The 22,971-nt window shown below is 37.8% G+C and overlaps 1 protein-coding gene across 1 annotated transcript in view; it reads right to left on the bottom strand.

The window, feature by feature from the left end:
- Positions 1-10,407, bottom strand: part of PNPLA1 (patatin like domain 1, omega-hydroxyceramide transacylase) — a 72,519-nt gene extending 62,112 nt beyond the window's left edge. The window contains exon 1 of the mRNA XM_074311123.1: positions 9,919-10,407. Coding sequence (XP_074167224.1) covers positions 9,919-10,123 — 205 coding nt within the window. The 5' untranslated portion in view covers positions 10,124-10,407. The remainder of the gene's footprint in view (positions 1-9,918) is intronic.
- Between the last annotated feature and the right edge of the window lie 12,564 nt (positions 10,408-22,971).

The following is a 22,971-nucleotide window of genomic DNA, read 5'->3' on the forward strand; positions in this document are numbered from 1 at the left end:
TAGAATATGGCACAACCTAATAATAATTGTCTTTTGCGTAAGCTTTCTATCAATTCCTATTTATAGTTTATTCTGGACATATCTGTTTTCATGTTACCTCCCCATTAAATTATGAGCTTCTTGAGAAGACATATTATCTTTTGTCTCTTTTTGTATCCCTAGTGCTTAACAGCACTGGTAGGTGCTTAATAAATAAATTGTGTCCCATTTGGCCCTGGTAACAATCCAGTGAGTAGTTCCTACAATTATTAACCCTCTTCCATTTTACAGAGGAGGAAACTCAGTGATTTGAAGTAACTTGTCAAAGGTCACACAGGGAGCAAGTGTTGGAAGCAAGATTCAATGCCAAGTCTTCATATTCCAAATATAACATCCTAGCCTCTCTGTCATGGTGACAGAACTCCAATAACTCCAATAATCCTTTAATATACTAGATGATAACGTATAATATATGTATGGTATAACGTATAGTATATGTATAGTATGATAGCATATCATACTATATGATAATGTATTTATTCATAAATGTGTAGGTGTGTGTGTGAATGTGTGGATGTATGTAATGTTCACAACAATCCTGAGAGGTATGAGCTTTTAGAATTCCCATTTTACAGATAAGAAACTGAGACTGAGAGCTCTGAGGTAAGATTTTAGGATGATCAATTTGGATCTGGAAAAGATTTTGGAGATTAAGCTCAACTCTCTCATTTTAAAGATAAGGAATCTCAAAGCAATTCCAATAGAATTGCGATGGAAAATGCTTTGTGCATCCAGAGAGAGAACTATGAAAACTAAACAAGGATCAAAGCATACAATTTTTACCTTTTGTTGTTTGTTAGCTTGTTTGTTTTTCTTTCTCATGGTTTTTTTTCCCCTTTTTGATCTGATTTTTCTTGTGTAGCAAGATGAATATGGAAATATGTAGAAGAATTGTTTAATCTATATTGGACTGCTTGCTATATTGGGGAGGGGTAAAGGGGTAAGAAGGAAGAGAGAGAAATTTGTAACACAAGGTTTTCCAAAGATGAATGCTGAAAACTATCTTTGCATGTATTTGGAAAAATAAAATCCTATTAAAAGAGAAGAACAAGAAGAATAAGAACAAGAACAAGCACAACAAGAATTGCACATGTTTAACTATATTGGATTGCTTTTTGTTTTGGGGAATGTGTATAACACACAAGGTTTTACAAAGGTGAATGTTGAAGACTACCTTTGCATGTATTTGGGAAAATAAAATACTATTAAAATCTAATACATATATATATATATATATATATATATATATATATATATATATATATATATATATATATATATATATATATATATATATATATATATATATATATATATATATATATATATATATATATATAAAGATAAGAAATCTGATGTGCCCAGGGTCATTAAGCTAACAAGTGTCTGAGACAGAATTTGAACTCAGATTTTCCTCACTCTAAGTGTAATAGTCGATCCACTGTACCACCTAGAAGCCATCAAAACCCTTATTATTTCTGTATAGGGCTCCTTTCCTTTATGAATAAAATATCTAGGAAATTATGAGCTTGTGGCCAAAGCTTCTAGTAGGAAGAAACAGGCAAGAACCTGCTGCCTCGCACGTAGTAGGTGTTTAATAAATACTTTTTCCCCTTCTCTCCTTCTCTCCCTCTCTATGGTCCTTTAAGAGACCAACTCCAATCTCACTTCCAGGAAGCCTCCTGTGATACCCAAGGTCTGACCTTCCCTCTGGAGCACATACAGTACTTTCTTTGATACCTTCTGCCTCCTGCCCAGGATAGTATTATGGGCAGCTAGGTGATTCAGAGGACAGAGCTGGACCTAGAATCAGGAACACCTAAGTTCAGACATTTCCTAGATATGTGACTCTGAGCATGTCACTTTACTTGTTTGCCTCAGTTTCTTCATCTGTAAAATGAGCTTGAGAAGAAAATGGCAAACCACTCCAGTATCTTTGCCAAGGAAACTCCAGAAAGGGTCAATGAATCTGACTTGACTAAAAACGATTAAATAACAAATATGTATACAGCTGTGTTGGTATTTTATCTCCCTGCTGAGCTCCTTGTGGGGCCCATCCCCTGTCTTATCAAAACTTTGCAACTTCCCCAGCTGGTTGTACATTTTTCTGCATACAATGGATACCTAATAAATGTTTGTTATAACAATGAGGGAGTGGTGTCTAGATAATGTGGCAATATACAAGGAAAGATAGGCATTTGTGCCACCAGTCTTTAGGGAGTCAAGCAGAAGCCCAGTGCCCAGAGAAGTTGACCTTCCTAATAAGGACTGAGTCTCAGGGCAGAATCTCTAAATCTAAATGTGACTTTAATTCCCACCTCAACCTAGAACTTGGCTCATCAGAAAAGGCTTGGGTAATAATTAAAAATCATCCTCCTCATCCTCCTCCTCTACATTTAGTTTTAATATTTGCAAAGTACTTTATATAGTTTTTACTCTTATAAGGTAAAATGAGATAGAGGCAATATTATGTGATGGCTACAGAACTGTCCTGAGTTCAGCAGTTCTGGATGGACTTAACTCTAAGTGTTCTAGGCAGTTCTCTGAAGTTATCATAGAAAAGGGATTACTCCTGAAATACTAAAATTACTCTAGTCCTCATTCTCATCCTCATACCAACCCTGTAAGATAGTTGCTAATATAATATTTATTTTATGGAAAGGAAACTGAAACAAACTTGCTTAGGATCAATCATCTATCTAATAAATGTATGAGGAAGGTTTTGAATTCAAGCCTTCCTGACTCTGAATTAAGCACTTTATCCACTGTCACCCAGATGTCTTTAGTGGCAAAAAAAATTTCAACAGAAAAAGATAAAATAAGAACTGGACATTCCTGGGAGAGCAGAAGAAATCCCTGACCTGGGAGGCGGAAGAAATGGATTCTTGTCCTATTTTTATCACTCCTACATTCACTGGCTATGTGACCTTAGCAAAATCACCTCACCAATATGAACTTCAGTTTCTTTATCTACAACTGGGGATATCAATTTCTGCCCTGTTACCATCAAGTTACTGTGAGTTCAGAAAGTGATTTGTAACAATGCTGATCTATAGAAATGTGAGCAGAAAGTAGTTATTTTTTCCTTTTCCTTTGGGATTTTTTGTGTGGCTTCTTCATTTCTTTTTATGCAATTGGGTTATTTAAATTCTCTCTCTCGTGTTAATCTGGGGTTATTGAGCTTCAGAGAGCTGGTATTAGTGGGTTTTTAATTTTATTTTAAATTTTTGTTAAATTGTACATAGAGAAGTCTCTTGATAAGGTGGGCAAGGAGGGTCTACACTTTGTGGCCCTGGGCAAGCCACTTAATCTCTTAATGCATCCCTCCACCCCCTTCCCAGGTACTCTTTTAATAAATTAAATTACAGAGGACTTGCCATTCCTCCTTAGTGTGGGGAGTTTCCTCACCAGAAAATCATAGATTTGATCAACAAACAATAACAATAAAAGCATGATACAATGGAAAGATCACTGATTCCAGAGTCAAACCCCACTGATGCTACTTAGAGACAGCTTAGGTAAAATAATGGGCCTCAAGTCAGGAAAAACTATGTTCAAAGCCTGCCTCAGACTTATTAGCTGAGTCACCCCAGGGGAATCATTTAACTTCTGTCTGCCTCAGTTTCCTCAACTGTAAAAGGAGAAGGAAGAGAATACACATCAGGATCTACTATGTTGGGTGTAGCCCAGTGGTTTAATGGATAGATGCTAAGCCTGGAGTCAAGAAGATTCATTTTCCTGAGTTTGTCTTTCACAGTTAGGAAGATTCATTTTCCTGAGTTCAAATGTAACCTCAGACACTTACTTAATCCTGAGTGAATCACTTAATCCTGTTTGCCTTAAAATATCACAAAGAGCCAGATATGACTAAAAAAAAAAAAAAAAAAAAAAAAAAAAAAAAAGATAACAAATGTATTTTTTACAAATATTATCTTATTTGATCTTCCTAACCACTTTTATTTAATCCTCCCAAAGCTATTGTGAGGATCAAATAAGACAATATTTTTTAAAGTGCTTAATTAGCACAATGACTGTTACATTGGTACAAGTGGGTGCTGAATAAATGCTTGTTATCAGGCTTCTTTCTTATTACTTGTATGGATGTTGAGCACTTCATTTTAATCTCCCCACGCCTCATTTTCCTCAACCGGAAAATAAAAGGATTGGATTAGATAATCTCTGAGGTCTCTGCCAGCTCTAAATCTAGGATCCTGTAGATGCACACACATAAATCTGAGCTACAGAATTGGCAAGTTGGTGTTTGTGACTTTTTGTTATTACCCTTATTGTTTGAGACTTGTCTCCTTGTTTTGCCAAGACTGGAAATGAAGTAACTACTCATACCCATTACTGATTGATGGGCTTAGAAGCTTTAAACCACAATCTTGACTCGTTTATTTCTACTAGTGGCTCTTCACCAATGGGAGTTCACCATATTGTTAGTGGACTTAACTGTAGATAGTTGATAAGCCTTAGCTCTACTGCACAACAGAATTCCCAAACCCAACTGATCCACCAGCCTCCACTAACAGCAGGGATTACAGTATGTGCCATTTTAGCCAGCCAAAAATCAGTTGATATTTTGAATTAGAAAATATCAAAACTAGTCCCATTTAAACTTTAAGATTCTATCATCAGATTATAAACTCATTAAAAGCAGGGATTGTTTTTGGCTTGCTTTATACCTCCAATGCTTAGCACAACTTCTGGGATATATAAATATGGCTTTTAATAAATGCTAGACTGACTAATTAATACCAATAATCTAAAATTATTTATCAATAAACTATTTCCCCCCAGAAAGGGCACAGCACTTTCCCCTTAAGATTATAGGATTTAGAGCTAGAAGGAACATTCTAAATCAAATAGTCCAGTCATTTATCAAATGAGAATTATGGGATTAAATGTGTCAAAGATCACATAGGAAGGGGATAAGCTAAAATTCCTTAGACTCTAAATTCAGTATTCTTTCACAGTCTGCTCCCCACTCTCAACCTTACCTCTTCAGTGAGAACTCTCCCAAAATCTCTCTAAAATCTAGAGTTAACAAAACTCACTCCAGAAAAGGCTTGAAGTTAAATTTTTCTTTGGCATTCACTAAACTCCCTACTTCTTTCTCCCTCACCCTTCTCCTCCCTTTTTCTTTTCCCTTTTTTTTCTCTTTTCCTTCCTTCTCTCTTTCCCCTTCTCCTTCTCCTTCTCCCTCTCCCTCTCTTTTTCTCTCTCCCCCTTCTTTCTTCCTCTCCCTTGCTTTTTCCCCTTTTCCTCTCTCCTCTCCTCCTTTCTCTTTACATCCCCACTTTCTCTTACTCTCTCATCTCTCCGCCTTCCTTTCTTTTTGTCTCTCCCTTTTTATCTCTCTCTTCCTCTGTCTCTCTTTTCCTCTCTGTCTCCCCCTCTCTTTCATCTCTCCCCTTCCTCTCTCTGTCTCCTTTCCTTCCCCCCCCCTTCTTGTCAGCACTTTCACCATAGCATTTTAAACCTTCCATCTTCTGGCTCCAGCCCACCTTTCCAAACTTGTTTCACATCTTTCCCTTTCACACACTCCAATTCCAGCCAAACTAGATGTTTCTTGAACTCAGCATTTTTTCTCTATCTCTGAGCCTTTGCACAAACTCTTCCCCCTTGCCTGGACTGCAAACTCTTAGGGATTTTTAACATTATCCAAGGCTCCAATCAAGGGGCCCCTCCTATCCAAAACCTTTTAAGTTGTCGAAGATCACACAGCTGAGAAATGTCAGCAGTAGAACTGGAGTCCATATCTTTTAATTCCCAAGTCGGAATCTTTCTATCATACCTCATTGTCCAGTTTTTATTTTTAACAGTTACATCAGTTCAAGGATGTTACCTCATGCTACTGGCCACATACTCTTATAATGTGGAAAGTGGATTTTTAAGAGATTTCTCTGTTCTCATCAGCCTAGGAGATTCTACTTTGAGCATTCCCTGACCTTTGTAGTGATCAGTGTAGTCCCTTTCCTCAGCTAACTTTGTATTTCTTGATCTATGTTCTATCTCCCTAGTGGAAGGTAAACTCCTTGTGGGGAGAAATTGCTCATTTGTTGGAATCTTTAAATTCCAATCAACAGTTTACACAGGGACTTGTTCATAGCAAGCAAGCAATAAATGTTTCTTAAATCAATGAAGATTACAGGAGCTAGAGCCAGAAGAAACTATTAAATCTAACCCATTCATTTTATAGACCAAGAAATTGAAATCTAGAGAGGGAAAAAGACTTGCCCAAAATAATCCAGTAAATTGCAAAGCCAGGATCAAGACCTGGATCATTATAGATAGATCTATATTTATCTATCTATCTATATGTGTGTAGATACATACATATATATGTATATATATATATATGCACACATGTATATATGGTGTATGTATACATACACATATATGTATGTATGTATATGCATATGTGTGTGTATTTTAAAGCTGTTAAGGTTTTAAGTTGCATGAGATTTTTGGAATACCCTGTATTTAGAATTAAAACCCATATAGTCCAAATCCCTAATTTTTCAGATGAGAAACTGAGTCTCAGAAATGTTAAATAGCTTCCCCAAAGACACATAGGTAGTAAGTGGCAGAAGTGAGCTTTAAACCTGAGTCCTCTTACAGCAAATCTAATATTTTTTTCCACCATCCTACCATCCTACATCTCTACCAGGTACCAGGCTTAAATCCCTTCTTCTTCTCTATCTCTTCTATTATAAGGGAAGCTAATCTAATAAAGAAAAATGAGAACATCTAGATGACACAGTGGATAGAGTGTCATGCATGGAGTCAAATTCAAATTTGACCTCAGACATTTGTTTGCTGTGTGACCCTGGGCAAAACACTTAACCTTTGTTTGCCTTAGTCTTTTCATCTGTAAAATGGGATAATAATAGCCCTTATCTCCCAGAGTTATAATGATGACAAGATAATAGTTGCAAGGCACTTAGTAAGAACTATATAAATGTTACCTATCATTATTATTGTTATTAATTCCCATTAAAGTGTTGCTCCTCTCAAGGGTCTTTGCTTTATGAAAGGCCATCAGACAGAATCCTAATCTAGGAAAATTATTTTCCAGTGGTGGAATTTCAGTCACTGTTGGAGATAATATTTGGGAGGTAGGGCAACATTCCCAGTTCTCTTCAAATTCTAACCCAAGAAGATGATTCAATGTAATTCAATGGGCATATTCCTGGAATGAAGTAAGGAAACATACATTCTAATCCTAGCTCTGCCACTATTAAGTTTTATTATCTTGACCAAGTTTCCCATCTTTTCTCTGAGTCTTAAAGAATCGAAGAATTCTTAGTGGGGGCAGCTAGATGGCTCAGGGATAGAAAATTGGCTCTGAAGTCAGGAGGACCTGAATTCAAATCCAGACTCAAATACTTAATAGTTACTAGCTGTGTGACTCTGGACAAGTCACTTAACTCCAAATGCCTCAAAAACAACAACAACAACAACAACAAAACATTCTTGGGAAAGACTTCAGCAGCCATCTATATCCAGAGGTATGGTTGAATTAATCCATCCTTACAAGGAGTATCCATTATAACACATTTGACAAGTGATCAGCCAGAAGTCCTCCAAAAATGGTGAATCCATCACTTTTCAAGGCAATCCATTTTACTTTTAAATAGCTCTAATGGTCAGAAAGTCTTTCTTGATATGGTGCCTATATCTGACTTTTTGACAACTTTAACCCATTGCTCCTAGTTCGGACTTTTGCTTCTCTGACCTCCCACCCCCATTTTTACACAAATCACTCTCAAAAGAAGATAATCATAATATATTCCCCTGAGCCTTCTCTTCTCCAAGTTAAACACCCCCAGTTTCTTCAATCTATCCTTCTGTGACATGAATTTAAAGCTTGCTAAGAAGTCTTCAAAGGTGTCAAGATCCTGCTTATCCCAAATGTTCTACAGCTTGCCAACAACTTTTCCATACTGCGATGCTCAGAATTAAACTCAATATTCTAGATATGGTGTGATAGAGCACAGAAGGAATTATCATCTCCTTGTTACTAGAAACTGTTTTAATTTTCTGCTTTGTGAAAGGGCAGCTCAATGTTAAAGTAGATAGAGCACTAGACCTGGAATCAAAGAGACTTGAGTTCAAAATCCACCCTTAGATACTGTCTAGTTATGTGACCCTGTCTGCCTCAATTTCCTCATCTGTAAAATGAACTAAAGAAGGAAATAGGAAACACTGTAGCATCTCTGCCAAGAAAATCTCAAAGGGGATCAGAAAGGAATGACTGAACAACAAAAATGGAAATAAGATTAGGGTAGATCAGAGTTTCTTAAATTTCTTTCCACAGAATGAACTGTGAGGTGCCACATGATTTCAATAGGGCTCCCATGAAAACAATTCCTGAAATGGTAATTTAATGATACTTTCTTTTAAAATTAAAAAAAAAATTTAATTATGCATACATAAAAGACTAAGTATAGCAAGCTCCAGCCTAAAAGAATAGGGTAGAAACCTATAAAGCCATTGATACAAAGGACTCCCAAATGAAAAAGGTTCCCTCTACCAATTGTGTCAACAGCTTCTCTGTAACTTAGTTTTAAAGGCACAAGCTAATAGAATGATGGGCCTAGAGTTAGAAAGATGTGAGTTTGAATCCCACCTAGCTTTGTGATCTTAGGTAAATCATGTACTTAATCTCTGTTTGCCTCAATTTCTTCAACTGTAGAATAGAGATCATAATAACATCTACCACCCAGGCTTGTGAGGTTCAGCTGAAATAATACTTCTAAAATGCCTGACATAGTATAACTACTATATTAATGCTAATTAGGATTATATTATTATTGCTTAGAGCACTGAGCTCTAAATATGTTTCTTTAATAATGGTTTTCTTAGATCCAAGAACAATTCTTTTGTTGTTACTCTAACACACTGTCTCTCGAAAAGGCTTATTTTCTTCAATGAATAGGAATATTTTAAGGTAAATAATTTGACCTAGGTAATACAGTACAAATGATATTTTAATATGATTTATTTATTTATTTATTTTGTTGAGGCAATGGGGGTTAAGTGACTAGCCCAGGGTCACACAGCTAGGAAGTGTTAAGTGTCTGAGACCAAATTTGAATTCAGGTCCTCCTGACTTCAGGACTGGTGCCACCTAGCTGCCTCCGATATTGCAAATTCTAAAGTGTTTCAAGACTCTTTGAGTAAGGGAAACCCTAAATTAGCTAAACTCTAAAAGTTCAGTGAAAAAAATACTGGGTTTAAAGTCAGAAGAACTGAGTTCAAATCCAACTCTGTCACTCATTTTATACAGTTAGAGCTGGAAGGAACTTTAGTCCAAGCATCTCATTTTACAAATGAGGAAAACTAAGGTCAAAAGATGAAATGACTTGCCCTAGGTCCTACAACTAGTCCATCAATGAGCAGAGACGTGAACCCATTATTTTTACAGCTATGGAAACTTGAAGCCATGAGGTCAAGTGACTTGCCTAAAGTCACACATATACTTTTAAATCTATAGGTTTCAGCTCCCTGCTCTGTCACTGGAGAAGGCGGGAGCAGATTACCTCTTCAGTCCCTTGCAATCCTAAAGCTGTGTGCCTGTTGCCTTCATACACAAGCTCTTCCCTGGAAGCCAGTATTTATTATTTCCATCATGTATGGATGGGAAAGCCAGAGGCAGAGGGAGTCATTTGTCCAAACTAGCAGAGAGAGGCAGGGGCCCTGCCCACCCATTGCCTGGGTTTTACCTCCCGAACCGCGCTCAGGACCTTCGCAAATCTCCAGTTCCCAATTGCCTACTCTGGAGTGCTTTCGTGCCACCCACAGCCAGGCTTCTGCCAGGTTCCCGCCAGAGGATTCACCAAGGGTGGAGGAAAAGCAGAATAAACTCCTTACTCATGCCAATGCCGCACACCGTCAGGGCAGCCACCACGGAGCCGGCCGACGTCCCCACCACGCGATGAGCCGTGTCCAGCATGCGGGGCGCCAGGTCTCGGAAAGCATCCACGGCTCCCACCTGATAGTAGCAGAGGAACCCGCTGCCGGAGAAGGAGATGGAGTGCGGGGTATCGGGGTCCCCCTTAAAGTCCTGTTCCATCATTTTCGCACCTGGGGTGGTCCTCCCTGGAGAGGGAGGAATCAGTCACTAGCTCTCGCCTTCGCAGGGCCCCTCGCCTGCCTTGTCCTGTCGGGACAAGTGGGGCCTCCCCGGAGCGGAAAAGGCTACAGATCTGAGCCCGAGGGCTGATTCCGCCCCGCCGGGGCCTGCTCGGCCTGAATTAATTTCGGTCTAAAAGCAATAGCCACCGCGATCGTGGTACCTGAAACCGCAGGCTTCTGGCCGAGGAAGCAGGAATCCCTGTTGAGCCAGTGCAGGCGGCGTCCGGGTTGCACGCTCCCAAGTGCCTGGTTTAATTGCCTTCTCAGCTCCCTCCCGAGTCCATTTTCTCGGGGTTTTGGCCCTGGCCCACGTGATGAGGGTAGAAGTGGGGGGCACCGCAGAAGATCCCTTGCGATCCCCTCGAGGGGAGCAATTCAGGACTAAATAACCATTCTCAGACGACCTGTCACTAGCTACAGGTGCCTCTCACAGCTCAAATATTCAGCCTGTTTCAGAGCCAGGCGATGGTTATCTGTGGGTGGTGTCTCCCTTTTTTTAGCGCGGTGCTGTTGCGATGCTGAGTGAGGGAGTGAGTTAAAGGGTTGGCATTTCTCCTGAGGGAAGGTGGCCCGGTTGCAGGAAGTACCGCTGAAAGTGTGCAATGGCTAACGAGGTAGGAGATCTTGTTTACACGTGGTGTGACACCCATGCCCCTACCCGCACTCCCCCCAGAAGTATGAGGTATCCACACACTTTACTCTCTAGGCCTTTAAAAAAAAAATTAAAAATCAATCACACTTCATGACCTTTTTTTATTAATTCTTCTCTATCCCCAGCTTGGACTTAATCAAGGCAATATTTTTAAGTCTGCCAAAGGCAAAATTATAAAATAGATTGTCTTTAATTGGCCATAACTATCTCTGAGAATTAGGAGTCATTATCCTTCTCCCCATTTGGGAGCTCCTAGACCCTGATAAAGCCCTCTGTAATCTATTATAGTTTTTGTTGTTGTTTTCCTGCCACATAATTATTTCTGAAGACTCATTAGAAGCAGACTTCTACCTTAAAGGCTAGACTTCAGCTGTCTGTACATCGGTTCTCTTCCACCACCATCATACCACACACTCCCATCTTAACTGCCTCCTTCCCTAGTTCCCTAAGGCATCTTACTGTGCAGGAAGCTCATAGAATATCAGAGCTGATAAGAGATCATGCAGGTCAGTTTGATCTTCAATTCACATATGAAGAGACAGAGATAGGGAAGAACTGTGTTAAAAGACATGATTCTTTGGGGAGGGAAAGAAGAGAGATATGTTTATAGGACAGCGATCTGCCTAAGATTGTACAGTAAATAGCTGATGTGGAATCCAAGATGAGGTCCTCCTATGGGAAATATTTTCTTCTACAATGAGCTGCCTTCTCAATGGATTTTTAAACCTATGACTGAGTTAACAGTAATAACACAAATAACAGAGGGGTTCCCTTCAAAGGGGAACGAACCAATGACAATGTTTAGTTCAAAAAAAAGATTCCAAAAGTCTAAGAATTTCAGGCAGCTTTACCTGAGGAGGGGAGATGTTTTAGAATGGGGGATATCTTCATACAACCTCTGGTACTTGTTCCGCTACCTAAGAGGCTGCCTTAGATATTTTATAGTTGAAAAAGAGTCATGACTTTTGCTGTTGGAAGGACATACATTCATAGATGGTTACAGCAAGAAAATCAACTAAGCCATCCTGCCTCATTTTACAAATGAGGGAATTCTGGCCCAGAGAAAGGAAGTGACTTGTCCCAGATTTTATTGTAATAATAATCAATATTTTTATAATGCAAATGCAAATGCATTTGCAAATGCAAAATGACCGGCAAAGAGGTGGCTATGGAATGTTGCATATTCAATCACATTTGGTTGATGTGTTGCTTAGTTTTGTTGAATGGATTTCTCTTATTTTGTTAAAAGACATGATTCTTTGGGGAGGGAAAGAAGAGAGACATATTTAAAAATGAAAGTGATATAAATACAAAAAATTTTAATAATATTTAAAATGTTCACAAAGCACTTTACAAATCTCATTTGATTCCCACGAAGGTCCTACAAAGTTGTACTATAATATCCTCGTTTTAAAATAAGGAAACTGATGCCCCAAGAAATAACTTGTCTGACAAACAGCAAATATGAGAGGCAGTTGTTGACCCCTGCTCTTCATGCTTTGGGGCTGACTCTCTCTCCATCATGCTGTAATGTCTCTTTAAGAGAATAGGAGAATAACAACCCCACAAAAATAACCATAACTAAGCTTATTGGCAAACAAAATTGTTATTGGTTTTAGTGAAAGATATTGTGAAAGGAGTTTTGAAGTTAGAGGAACTAAATTAAAATCCTAGTTCAATCACTTATTACATGAACAAGTCAATCTCTATGGGCGTCCTTTTCCTTCTCTATAAAATTAGCAAGTTGTATATCCATCCATCATATTGGTAAAGTTGATTTTTTTTTTTAAGTAAGAAGGCAAATGTTGAAAAGACTATAGGAAAACATATTAATTAATACATTGATTGTGGAGCTGTGAACTGGTCTAACCTTTTGAGAAAGCAATTTCAAACTGTGCCCTCAAAGCAGCTATATGGTGAAATGGAGTCAAGGAGACCTGAATTCAAATCCAAATTCAAACACTAGCTGTGTGATCCTGGGCAAGTCACTTAACCCTAATTGCCTAGACCAAACAAAACAAAACAAAAAAATAACAACCCCAAAACAAATTTTGCTCTCCATGTCTCTAAATTGTGCCGGCTCTTTAATCTAGAGATACTGAAAATAAGCTGATATTTCAAAGAAATTTAAGGAAAAGAAAAAGAACTCATGTGTGCAAAAATATTTATATCAGTTCTTTTTCCAGCAAAGAAATAGAAACTAAAATTGCCCATCAATTGGTAAATGACTGGACAAGTTATAACATATGAATGTCTTGGAATATTTACTATTTTAAGAAACAATGAAAGGAATGATTCCAGACAAATCAGGGAAAACCTGAATGAACAGAGGGAGAGAGAAGTGAGCAAAACTAGGAGAACAATTTGTACAATAAAAAAATACAATGTGAAAATTAAACAACTTTGAAAAAGTTAGGAAGATGGTTTTGAATCAATTTCCAGATTCTAGAATCAAGTTTCCAGATGACTTATTTTGAAATATATAATCCACCTCCTCACAAAGATATTAGATTCAGAGTATATAGAGAGATATATCTTGAAAACATGATCTTGTAGGGAATTTTGTTTTGTTAAACTAAATATAGATATTTAATATATAAATATATATTACAAGATCTTTTTCGGTTGGGGAGTAGGAGACATGGGAGGGAGAGAAGACAGACTATAGTTAATTTAAATGTAAAATTTAATTTAGAAATAAAATAGAGATTGAAGATCATGAAACATGCCCCAGCAAAGGGGATAGAGAAGACTAGTAGGGTACAATGTTGCATACATTGTCACTGTAGTTGAATATTTTTAGTTAAATGCTTTTCTTTGTTACAAGAAGAGTTTTGTTAGAAGGCAAGGGCAGAGATTTCCAGAAAGACTGGTATACAGATGAAACACAATAACTCTTTCTAACTTTAAACTTATGGTGCTACTTCTGTCTGAACTTGAAAGGACTAGGGAATAATAATATTTTGAACCTTGTTCCTGGGGAAGATGATAAGAGTAGAATTTGAAAGACCATACAGGGCAAAATTATAAATGAGTATGTATTGATGGGTATTTGATGCCCAGAACTGTGTCATATATTGTGGAATAACAAGGAAGAAAGATACAGTTTACAAATCAAATAACTTAGGGTCTGGTTAAATGTAAACTTACGAAGAAATTGGAGAGCAATATTAGAATATGTGTAATTTATTGTTATACTATGTGACACAAATCCTACATGCTGGAAGGACTCTGAGAAATGTTATGATTTGTGTGGACCTAGAATAATCAGGAAATTTTGACTGAGGCATTAATAGATGAGAGGATTTGGAATCAAGCACTTATTAAATTCTTACTGTGTAGTAGATATTATGTCAAGTTCTTGGGACACAAAGAAAGATCCCCCCCCCAAAAAAAAGTCCCTCTCATCAAAGAGCTTACAATATAAAGGGGAAGACAGCATGTATATAACGACATATATTTAGGATAAGTAGGGAAATAATCTATCTATGGTAGGCAATCTCAGAAGACAAGGTTTTAGCAGCTGGAGAAAAATAGGGAAGGCTGACTGCAAAAGGTAACATTTGACCTAAAAGTTTTAAAGGAAACCAGAAAAATAGAGGTAGAAATGAGGAAGAAAAGTCAGTATAAAGACAAAGAACTGGAATACCATTTGTGAGCAACAAGAGACTATTGCAGTTGGAATAGAAAATTAATATGGGGAAGTAAAATGTTAAGAGACTAGAAAAGTAGGAAGATGTATTTAAATGTTAAAAAAAAAAAAGGGATTTTAAATTCATCCATGATGTACTAGGGAGCCACTATTGCTTATTGAGAAGGAAAGTGACATTGATGTTGGAGTCTGTGCTTTAGAAAATTTAAACATACATTATGAGACTTTGATAGACTTCTCAGCAATATAATGATCTAAGACAATTCCAAAAGATTTGTGATGGAGGATGCTATTCATATCCAGAAAAAAAGAACTGTGGAGTTTGAGTGCAAATCAAAACATACTATTTTCATTTTTTGTTGTTGTTGTTGTTGTTGTTTCATTTTTTCTTTCTCATGGTTTTTCACTTCTGTTCTGATTCTTCTTTTGCAACATGACTAATGTGAAGCTATATTTAATATGATTGTACGTGTATAACCTATATAAAAGTGCTTGCCATCATGGAGAGAGAGGAAGGGAAAGAAGGAGGGACAAAAAAGAAATCAAAAATTAAAATCTTATAAAAATGTATGTTGATCTGATGGATGTGGATCCTTTCAACAATGAGGTGATTCAGGCCAATTCCAATAGATTTGTGATGGACTGAGCCATCTGAATCCAGAAAGAGGATTGTGGGGTCTGAATGTGAATCACAATATAGTATTTTCACCATTTTTGTATTTTTCTTGCTTATTTTTTTCTTTCTCATCTGATTTTTCTCATGCAGCACAATAAATATGGAAATATGTATAGAAGAATTGCACATGTTTAACATATATTGGATTACTTGTTGTCTAGAGGAGGAAGTGGGAGGAAGGGAAGGAGAAAAATCTGGAACATGAGGTTTTGCAAGGATGAATTCTGAAAACTATCTTTGCATGTATTTTGAAAATAAAAGGCTATTATTAAAAATAAAATGCTATTGTATAAAATAAAAATAAAATGAATGTTGAAAACTATCTTAACGTAATGGGAAAAAAATACTATTAAGTGTGTATGTGTGGGAATTTAAACATTATAGCTCCCCTAGCCTAGAATCTATGACAGTCTCCCATATACAGTGGGTGCTTATTAAATGCAAATTGAATTGCCAGTGAGTAAATGGAGAGGGCATTTCAGGTTGGAGAGATAGAAGGAGCAAAGAAAGGCATGCTGATAAGACTGGAACAGAGAGTCCTACTTTGGGGGATAATGTGAGCTACAACTGGATACATTCAGAATAGCGCTGGGAACATAGATTTAGAGCTGCAAGGAGCCTTAGAGATCATCTAGAATAATATCTTCATTTTACAGTTGAGAAGACAGACCCAGTGAGATTAAATGGCTTGCCTGAAGTCACAATGGCTTCAGAGAAACCAAAGCTAGGATTTGAATCCGGGCTTTCTGATGCAAAATCCAGTGCTCTGTCTACCTTATCACACTGCCTTAGATAGCAGGCTTTCAATAAAAAGATGTGGAAAGCCATTTTTAGGTTATTAAACAGAAGATGCTATGATGAGAGCTTATATGGCAGTACGTATTGATGATTATCTGTGTGAATAGAGTATCTAGGTTCTGAAGCCCCCTCAGGAAGCATGTAGGACATTCTTGCAAAACATTCATATTCCTACATGACCACTTGTCTCCCATGACTAATGACAAATGAAATTTAAAAAAAAGGTAAAGTGCCACAAGTCTCAACCTTGTTCCCTCTCCACACCCCTCCCCCAAGCATTCCTTTTTTTTAATTGATGGAGAAAGTTCCCAGGTTCATAATGTGAGCTCTAAAGCCCAGATATGAAAAGAAGAGACAGGAGATGGGTGGGGGTATTGTATTAGGAATAAAAGTTTTGTGCTTTTCTGAGAACCATATGGGAAGCAACCTTCCTCATGAGAAAAAGAATAAATCCTTTTTGTGTCTCTATTTGAGTTTGGCTCTTAGTAGATTATCCCTGTGGAATTATTTCACACATGTATAAAGGATGGATTAAAATAAAAAGAGGCCAGAAACATCAAGTCCAGTGAGAAGAATGTGGTAATAAGGATCAAAGTCAAAGCAACAGGGGGAATGAGGAAGGAAAGATGAGACCAAGAACAATTATTCTGAGGGCTCAATAGGTTTTGGTGTCTGATTGGGTCTAGTGGGCAGAGGAGAGATGAGTCAGAAATGACTCTGCATTTTTGGAACTTGAAGGTCTGGAGCAGGGTGGTGCCTTTGAAAGAAATGGGGAAATTGGGAAGGAAAGCCGGTTTGGGAAGGGAAAAGGATGATGTTACCTTGAAACATACTGAGTGGCAGGTGCCAGGAAGGAATCTGAGTAGAGGATGAGAGGAAATATCACAAGCTCATTATATAGTCCAACCTTTTCATTTAACTGAAAAAGAAACAGGTCCATTGACACTGCCTTGCTAAACTTACACCAATAACAAATAGCAGTTAGAATTCAAACTCAGGTCCTGATCTCAAATTCAGGACTACAAATACATTGCCTACAAGAAACTGAGGCCCAAAAAAGGGAAATAACTTGGCTTGAGATCATCACAGTTTCCAAGCAAAGGAGGCTCCTGGGAGTCAAAGAATGGAGCCATTTGCTCCTTTCTCTTCTCCATAAACCTCAGTTGATCCCTATGGCCCCATGTTTAGGGAATGTTCTGAGTGGAATCCAGAGGGAAGTTAAATGATCTCCATTTGGGCTAGAAGGACCCATTGCCTAGGATCCATAAAGCTCATAAAGCACCAAAATCCTTTGCCAGCTAACATATCTATTTTAGTTTAACTGTGGTAATTCACAGAATAAGGGACAAGACTTCACAGTTGGTCCATGGAAACAGGAAGCTTTTCCCCCTTAGCCCTGGAATAGTCTGCTAGGTATTTTTTCTGGAATATCTGAATACAGCTACAGGGTGTCAAAAATCATTATTGTGTTGGCCAAATAGACAGGTAGATAGTGTAGTGGATAAAGTGCCAAATCTGGAAACAGGAAGACATATTGTCTTGAGTTCAAATCTGGCCTCAGATACTAGCTGTGAAACCCTGGGCAAGTCACTTAACTCTGCTTCAGTTTCCTTATCTGTAAAACAAGCTAAAGAAGGAAATGGCAATCTAACTCTCATATCTCTGCCAAGAAAATCCCAAATGGGGTTGCAAAAGATCAGACATGACTGAAATAACTGAACAACAACAAAACCTGGATGAACTGGGGAATTCACCTAGGTCTTCACATTCATTGGCAGAATGCTTCTAAATGTAAAATACTGCCTCTTTTACATATAAATGCTTTGATTATTGAAAAGGGAGGAGAACATTCGTGCAAGGAAAAAAGCAATTAAAAGAAAGCACTTGTGAAAAAACATAGTTTGGGTAAGGGGGAGGGGGTGGAATGTAGAGGAGAAAGACTCTTTTGAAGATTGATAGATCACAGATAGAAAATAGTGGATAGAGCACCATCCCTAAAGTCAGAAGGGCCTGAGTTCAAATCTGGCTTCAGACACTTAATACTTTCTAGCTCTCTGACCCTGGGCAAGTCACTTAACCCCAATTGCCTCAGCAAGAAAAAGAAAAGAGAAAGAAAAAAAGAAAAGTAGATAGGATAGAAAATGACTCCTCCGATGAAAGTGATGTGGACTTACTCTCTTCCCTAGTCAGAAGCCTATCTAGCTATTATTAGGCAAAACCAGTTCCCAGACTACCTTATTTACAAATAATCAAAATATCATTCTATACATAGAATGATTGTGAAGATGGAACTCTTTATCAACCTCTATTTTCTATCCCTCAAATCTCTGGGTATCTTTAAGCAACCTTTGAGATATTGATGAGCATATCTTTAGACAGGTCTGGAACCTGGTTTGCCAGATGCATTCCATCTGGCTCCTCCTTGATCTTCTCCTCCTCTCCTGAGAAAACCCCAAGGCTTTCTTTCCCCTATAAAAGATCTGCTTATGATGAAGACTTTTGCTAAGTCCTTTTCAGGAGTAGGAGAGCTGTCCCTCATAGTGCCTTCCTTTTAATGGCATATTTCTCCTATAGCTAACTCTGGTAAGTCTGCTAAACTCCTTCAGGGATCTAAGTTGCCAGTAAATGGCACTTAATGGAGTATTTTCTTTTTTCTGGTTAATTGTGAGTTCCCCAGAGGAACTTGTCTTTTCCTTGCTAACAATATGCTCTCCCAAGGCTATTTCATATTTTCCACTCCTATTTTACCTTTTATTGTATCTGTAACCTCTGATCCTAAATAAACCTACCTTTTGGCAATGAGAATGGCCATTGTGAATTTGTCACACATTTATTTTGAATTAGGAATTGCTACCTTGACCTCATCAATGGTACTTCTGAGTAGATCTGTTTGAGGGCATAGCAATGATTGAAGTAAGAATATTTCAGGGTATTATGGTCTAACACCTTATCTGCATGGGACTATCTTAGAGCTTTTAAATTCATATCTGACAAAAGTATAAATCAAATAACTGGGGACTATGAGAAGATTCTATAAAGACTATTGCACTATATATAGAATGTTCTATCTGATACAAAGATGGATTTCTTGAGTTTTATTTCACAACAAAGATAAGTCATTGACCACCAGGCCTTTGACTTGAGTCATTAGAGCTAGTTAACAAACCACCAGGAGTAGAAGTAAAAAGCCAACAGGAGAAGATTTGAGGAATCCATAGAAAAAGCCAAAAAGAGGCAAGAGAGAAATCAGAGGACAGGGGGAGTCACAAGAAGCCAGGGATGGAAGATATAGAAGCCTTCCAACTGAGACAGCTGACTCTATCTGCCTTGCTGAGAACCTGCTGACTGGAGGAGAAGCACTGCTGTACTGATTGGCAGGTGGTGGATTGGAGTGGTTGCTGGGAACTCTTACAAAGACAACTGAACCCTGCTGCTGAGTGAAGAGCTATTAGGGTTTATTTGTAGTGCCACCTTCAAGACAAGAAAGGTGATACCTATCAGGGGTGCCTGTGTTGCCCTTTACTGTCTTCTATAAAGGAAGGGGAGGGGCAGCAAACTGACTTTGCATCTGCTTTTCCTGCAGCTATACTTTGCTGGGAGAAGAGCCTTGGATCTGATTTGAGGAAGCCTAATCACCTGCTATTTTCAGACCTTCTCAACTTGGTAGTACTCCAGCTAAAGAACATTGCTTGTCACTAAACTAGCATAACACTTTTTCTCAGCACCCTGTTGAGTGTGGCTCTAAGAGAAAAGAGCTTGCTTCATAGGAGAATAGGAGAGGAGCAGCTTTTTGCATCAGGAAAAGCATAAGGACTAGTAGAGAAGTAGTTAGAAGAGAAGCAGCTATGGTTAAGAAGGGACCAAAAACATTAAGGACTTCAGTCCAAAGTTGTCCCAAAATATATCAGTTTCCTAACTCATTGCCTCCAGGTCAGATTTCTGCAAGTGTACACCCCCTCTTACAATAGACTCTTTGTGCTTTGGTAGAAAATAGTGATCTAAGTTGATAGCTGAATTGTCATGTTTATTTCCAGACGTGTTGTGAAATTCAAATGAGATAATGGATGTAAAGCACTTCACAAACCTTAAAGTACTATATAAATGTCAGTTATTATTATTTTTATGATTACTATTGTTGTTATTAGCCTGAAAATTACCAGGCCTCTAAACTGACCATGACTTTTATTCCCTCAGATTACCTGAGAATACACATTCCCTGAGAACACACCTGCTGAATTCAAGCAACGTTTATAGTTATCTTGAGGTATGTTGGTAAATAGCTCTACAGTAAAATACACACACATACACTGTTTTAAAATTAATTTTATAATTATAACTTTTTTTTGATAGTACATTTGCACAGGTAATTTTTTTTTTTTTTTTTACAACATTATCCCTTGTACTCCCTTCTGTTCCTAGTTTTTCCTTCCACCCCCTCCCCTGGATGGCGGGCATTCCCATGCATATTAAATATCTTATAGTATATCCTAGGTACAATATATATGTGCAGAACTGAATTTTGTTGTTGTTGTTGTTGCAAAGGAAGAATTGTATTCGGAAGGTAAAAATAATCTGGGAAGAAAAACAAAAACAAAAAAAAAACAGTTTACACTCATTTCCCAGACACACATACACTTTTAAGTTTAATCTGCATTATTAACACTTAAATCTAGGCAACCAACAAAACAACAAATCAAGTCTTTGCCAACTTCTAAAGTGTACATACTCTCATTGTTAGATCTGATTTCAGAACTTTCTCCTCTCCCTCTTTATTCCTCCTCTGGTCTTTTATTAAGTAAATATTGTGATTATTCTTGCTTTTGTCTTCTAATGAGTAATTCTGATGTTACTCAGCTGTGATTATTCCTGGTTGTGCCTTTGGATGAGTAAAAGCTATAATACTTATATTGTCTTATAATTAAGTAAATGTTTTATGTTTGGTGTTTTACATGATGGTGTTTTGGTGACTAATTTTATACTGGTAAGTAGTAATGTACCTCAGGGTACACAGACATTTGGGTCCAACTGCTAGATGCAATTCACTGATACATAAATACCACTAGAAACCCTGAAACTTGGGGGATTCTGCTGGTGGAACCAGCACGAACAAGACTAAAGGGAACAGCTTTTCACCTCCTCCCGCTTCCCACTTTGCTCGGAATCCTTGTAGGAGCCTTGCTGCCACCATAAATAGAAGATGCTTAGAGTGTAGCTCATTGAAACAATTAAAATGTGTTATTTTAGCAGTGTAACAAAGAGGAAACTGCAAAGAGCTGCTCAGTTTTATATTTTGAAATATACCAAGAAATTAGAGGGATCCTAGGATGGTGAGGCTGGAAGGAATTTAGAGATTATCTAGTCCTAAAAAGGAGTTCTTGGCTAGTTGTCTTTCCTGCTCTTCAGAAGGCCAATCTGACATTGCTATGTTGGGATCAAGTTACAGTGTATTTAACTATGACTGATCAATACAAACTTGGAAGGCTCTGCCATAGGCCAGGAACAAATAGTCTGTATGAACATTTGGAATGGAGATATTTCTAAATTTGTTCATCTCATGTTTTTTTTTTTTTTAGCTACTTCAATGCTGCTTTGTTCATAAATTTTCCAGAAAGACCTTTAAGGTGTCCTTGTATGCTTCTTTTAACCTCTGTGTGATAACTTGCCTTATATGAATTCTCTGTAAAATAGTCTTTTAGGTCAAAGTTTCTTCCTAGAAGGAACCTTACAGGCCATGTGGATTTCCTCTATAATTCCTAAGTTCTTCATCCTAAAGCCTCACTCTAGCACTGGAACTCCCACTAGAAGATGGTTTCTCCCAGAACTTCCATTTTAGGAAGATATTTAAGCCAGCCATATCTTATTCCTTCCTAGGCTGCCCTCCAGACTTCCTTGATGTTAGCTCTGCAAAACCACACACCCCTTTTTATGTATCATCTTTCCCCATTAAAATGTAAGTTTCTGTGGGGAAGGACTATTTTTATGCTTGAAGTTGTATCATCCCTAGTATATAGTAAGTGCTTAATATATGCTTGCTGATGACTTATTCACTGATGACAAAACTGAAACATTAATGATTCTATCCCAATGGTCTTTACAAATGGACTGGTAGTTTCATATTATAGGAAACATGTCTTAGGAGTGTGGGAAGGATTTAACAAGCAGGTAGAGATTAGAATCAGGATGGCACAATATCCCAAAGTCCAATCCAATCTTCAATGGAATCAATAGAGCACAACCTGGTGGCTCCTTTTGATGGATAATTGCATCACTGGGAACTGCTTCCTTTTGGTGGCTTTTCCAACTATAGTTTAACCTGCCTCAACAAGCCTACCTGTCCTAATCTGTTTAAGATATATCCAAAAGAACAGGCATGGGTGTGGTGAGGGTTAGTAGTGACAGTCTCCAGAAATCATAGGGTCATAGAAGACCAGAGTTGGAAAGGATCTTGGAGAATATCTAGTACAACCCTCTCATTTTACAGAGAGAGAAACTGAGGTCCAGAGAGAACACTTGTTTGGAAAAAGTCATATAGTAAGTTATCAATGGAACTAGTATTAGAAACCATGTCTCTCTCTCAAAGGCTCATAGTTCAAGTCACAGAAGATATCTCTTAAACCTATGTGAAAAAAAAATAGATCTATCCTTTCCCATCCAAAGAGCATTGTCTTTGGCAGAGAAAACAGAGTAACTCAATCATCTTCCAGTTATTCCATCCACTCCAAGCAATAGTTGCATCTGTTTTTTGATCTTAGTACTTAGCACAGTTTCTGGCATATAGTTAGCCCTTAATGAATATTTACAATTAATTGACTATTCCTTCTTTTTCCCCAAAATAGCTTTTTAAAAAACCACTATTTTTTTCCTTAGTTTTCCTCAGTAACTTCAGTTCATTTTGATTTTTAGGGAAACTTATGGAACTGTGCCATGCTTTTCTAATCGTCTTGATCTATATTTTGCCACTGCACCTAGAGGGCTCTAGAGGGGGAAATGAGGCAGGTAACCTTGCACAGC

This window comes from Sminthopsis crassicaudata, chromosome 4, assembly GCF_048593235.1.
Source record: "Sminthopsis crassicaudata isolate SCR6 chromosome 4, ASM4859323v1, whole genome shotgun sequence".
In the NCBI taxonomy this organism is placed as follows: Eukaryota; Metazoa; Chordata; class Mammalia; order Dasyuromorphia; family Dasyuridae; genus Sminthopsis; species Sminthopsis crassicaudata.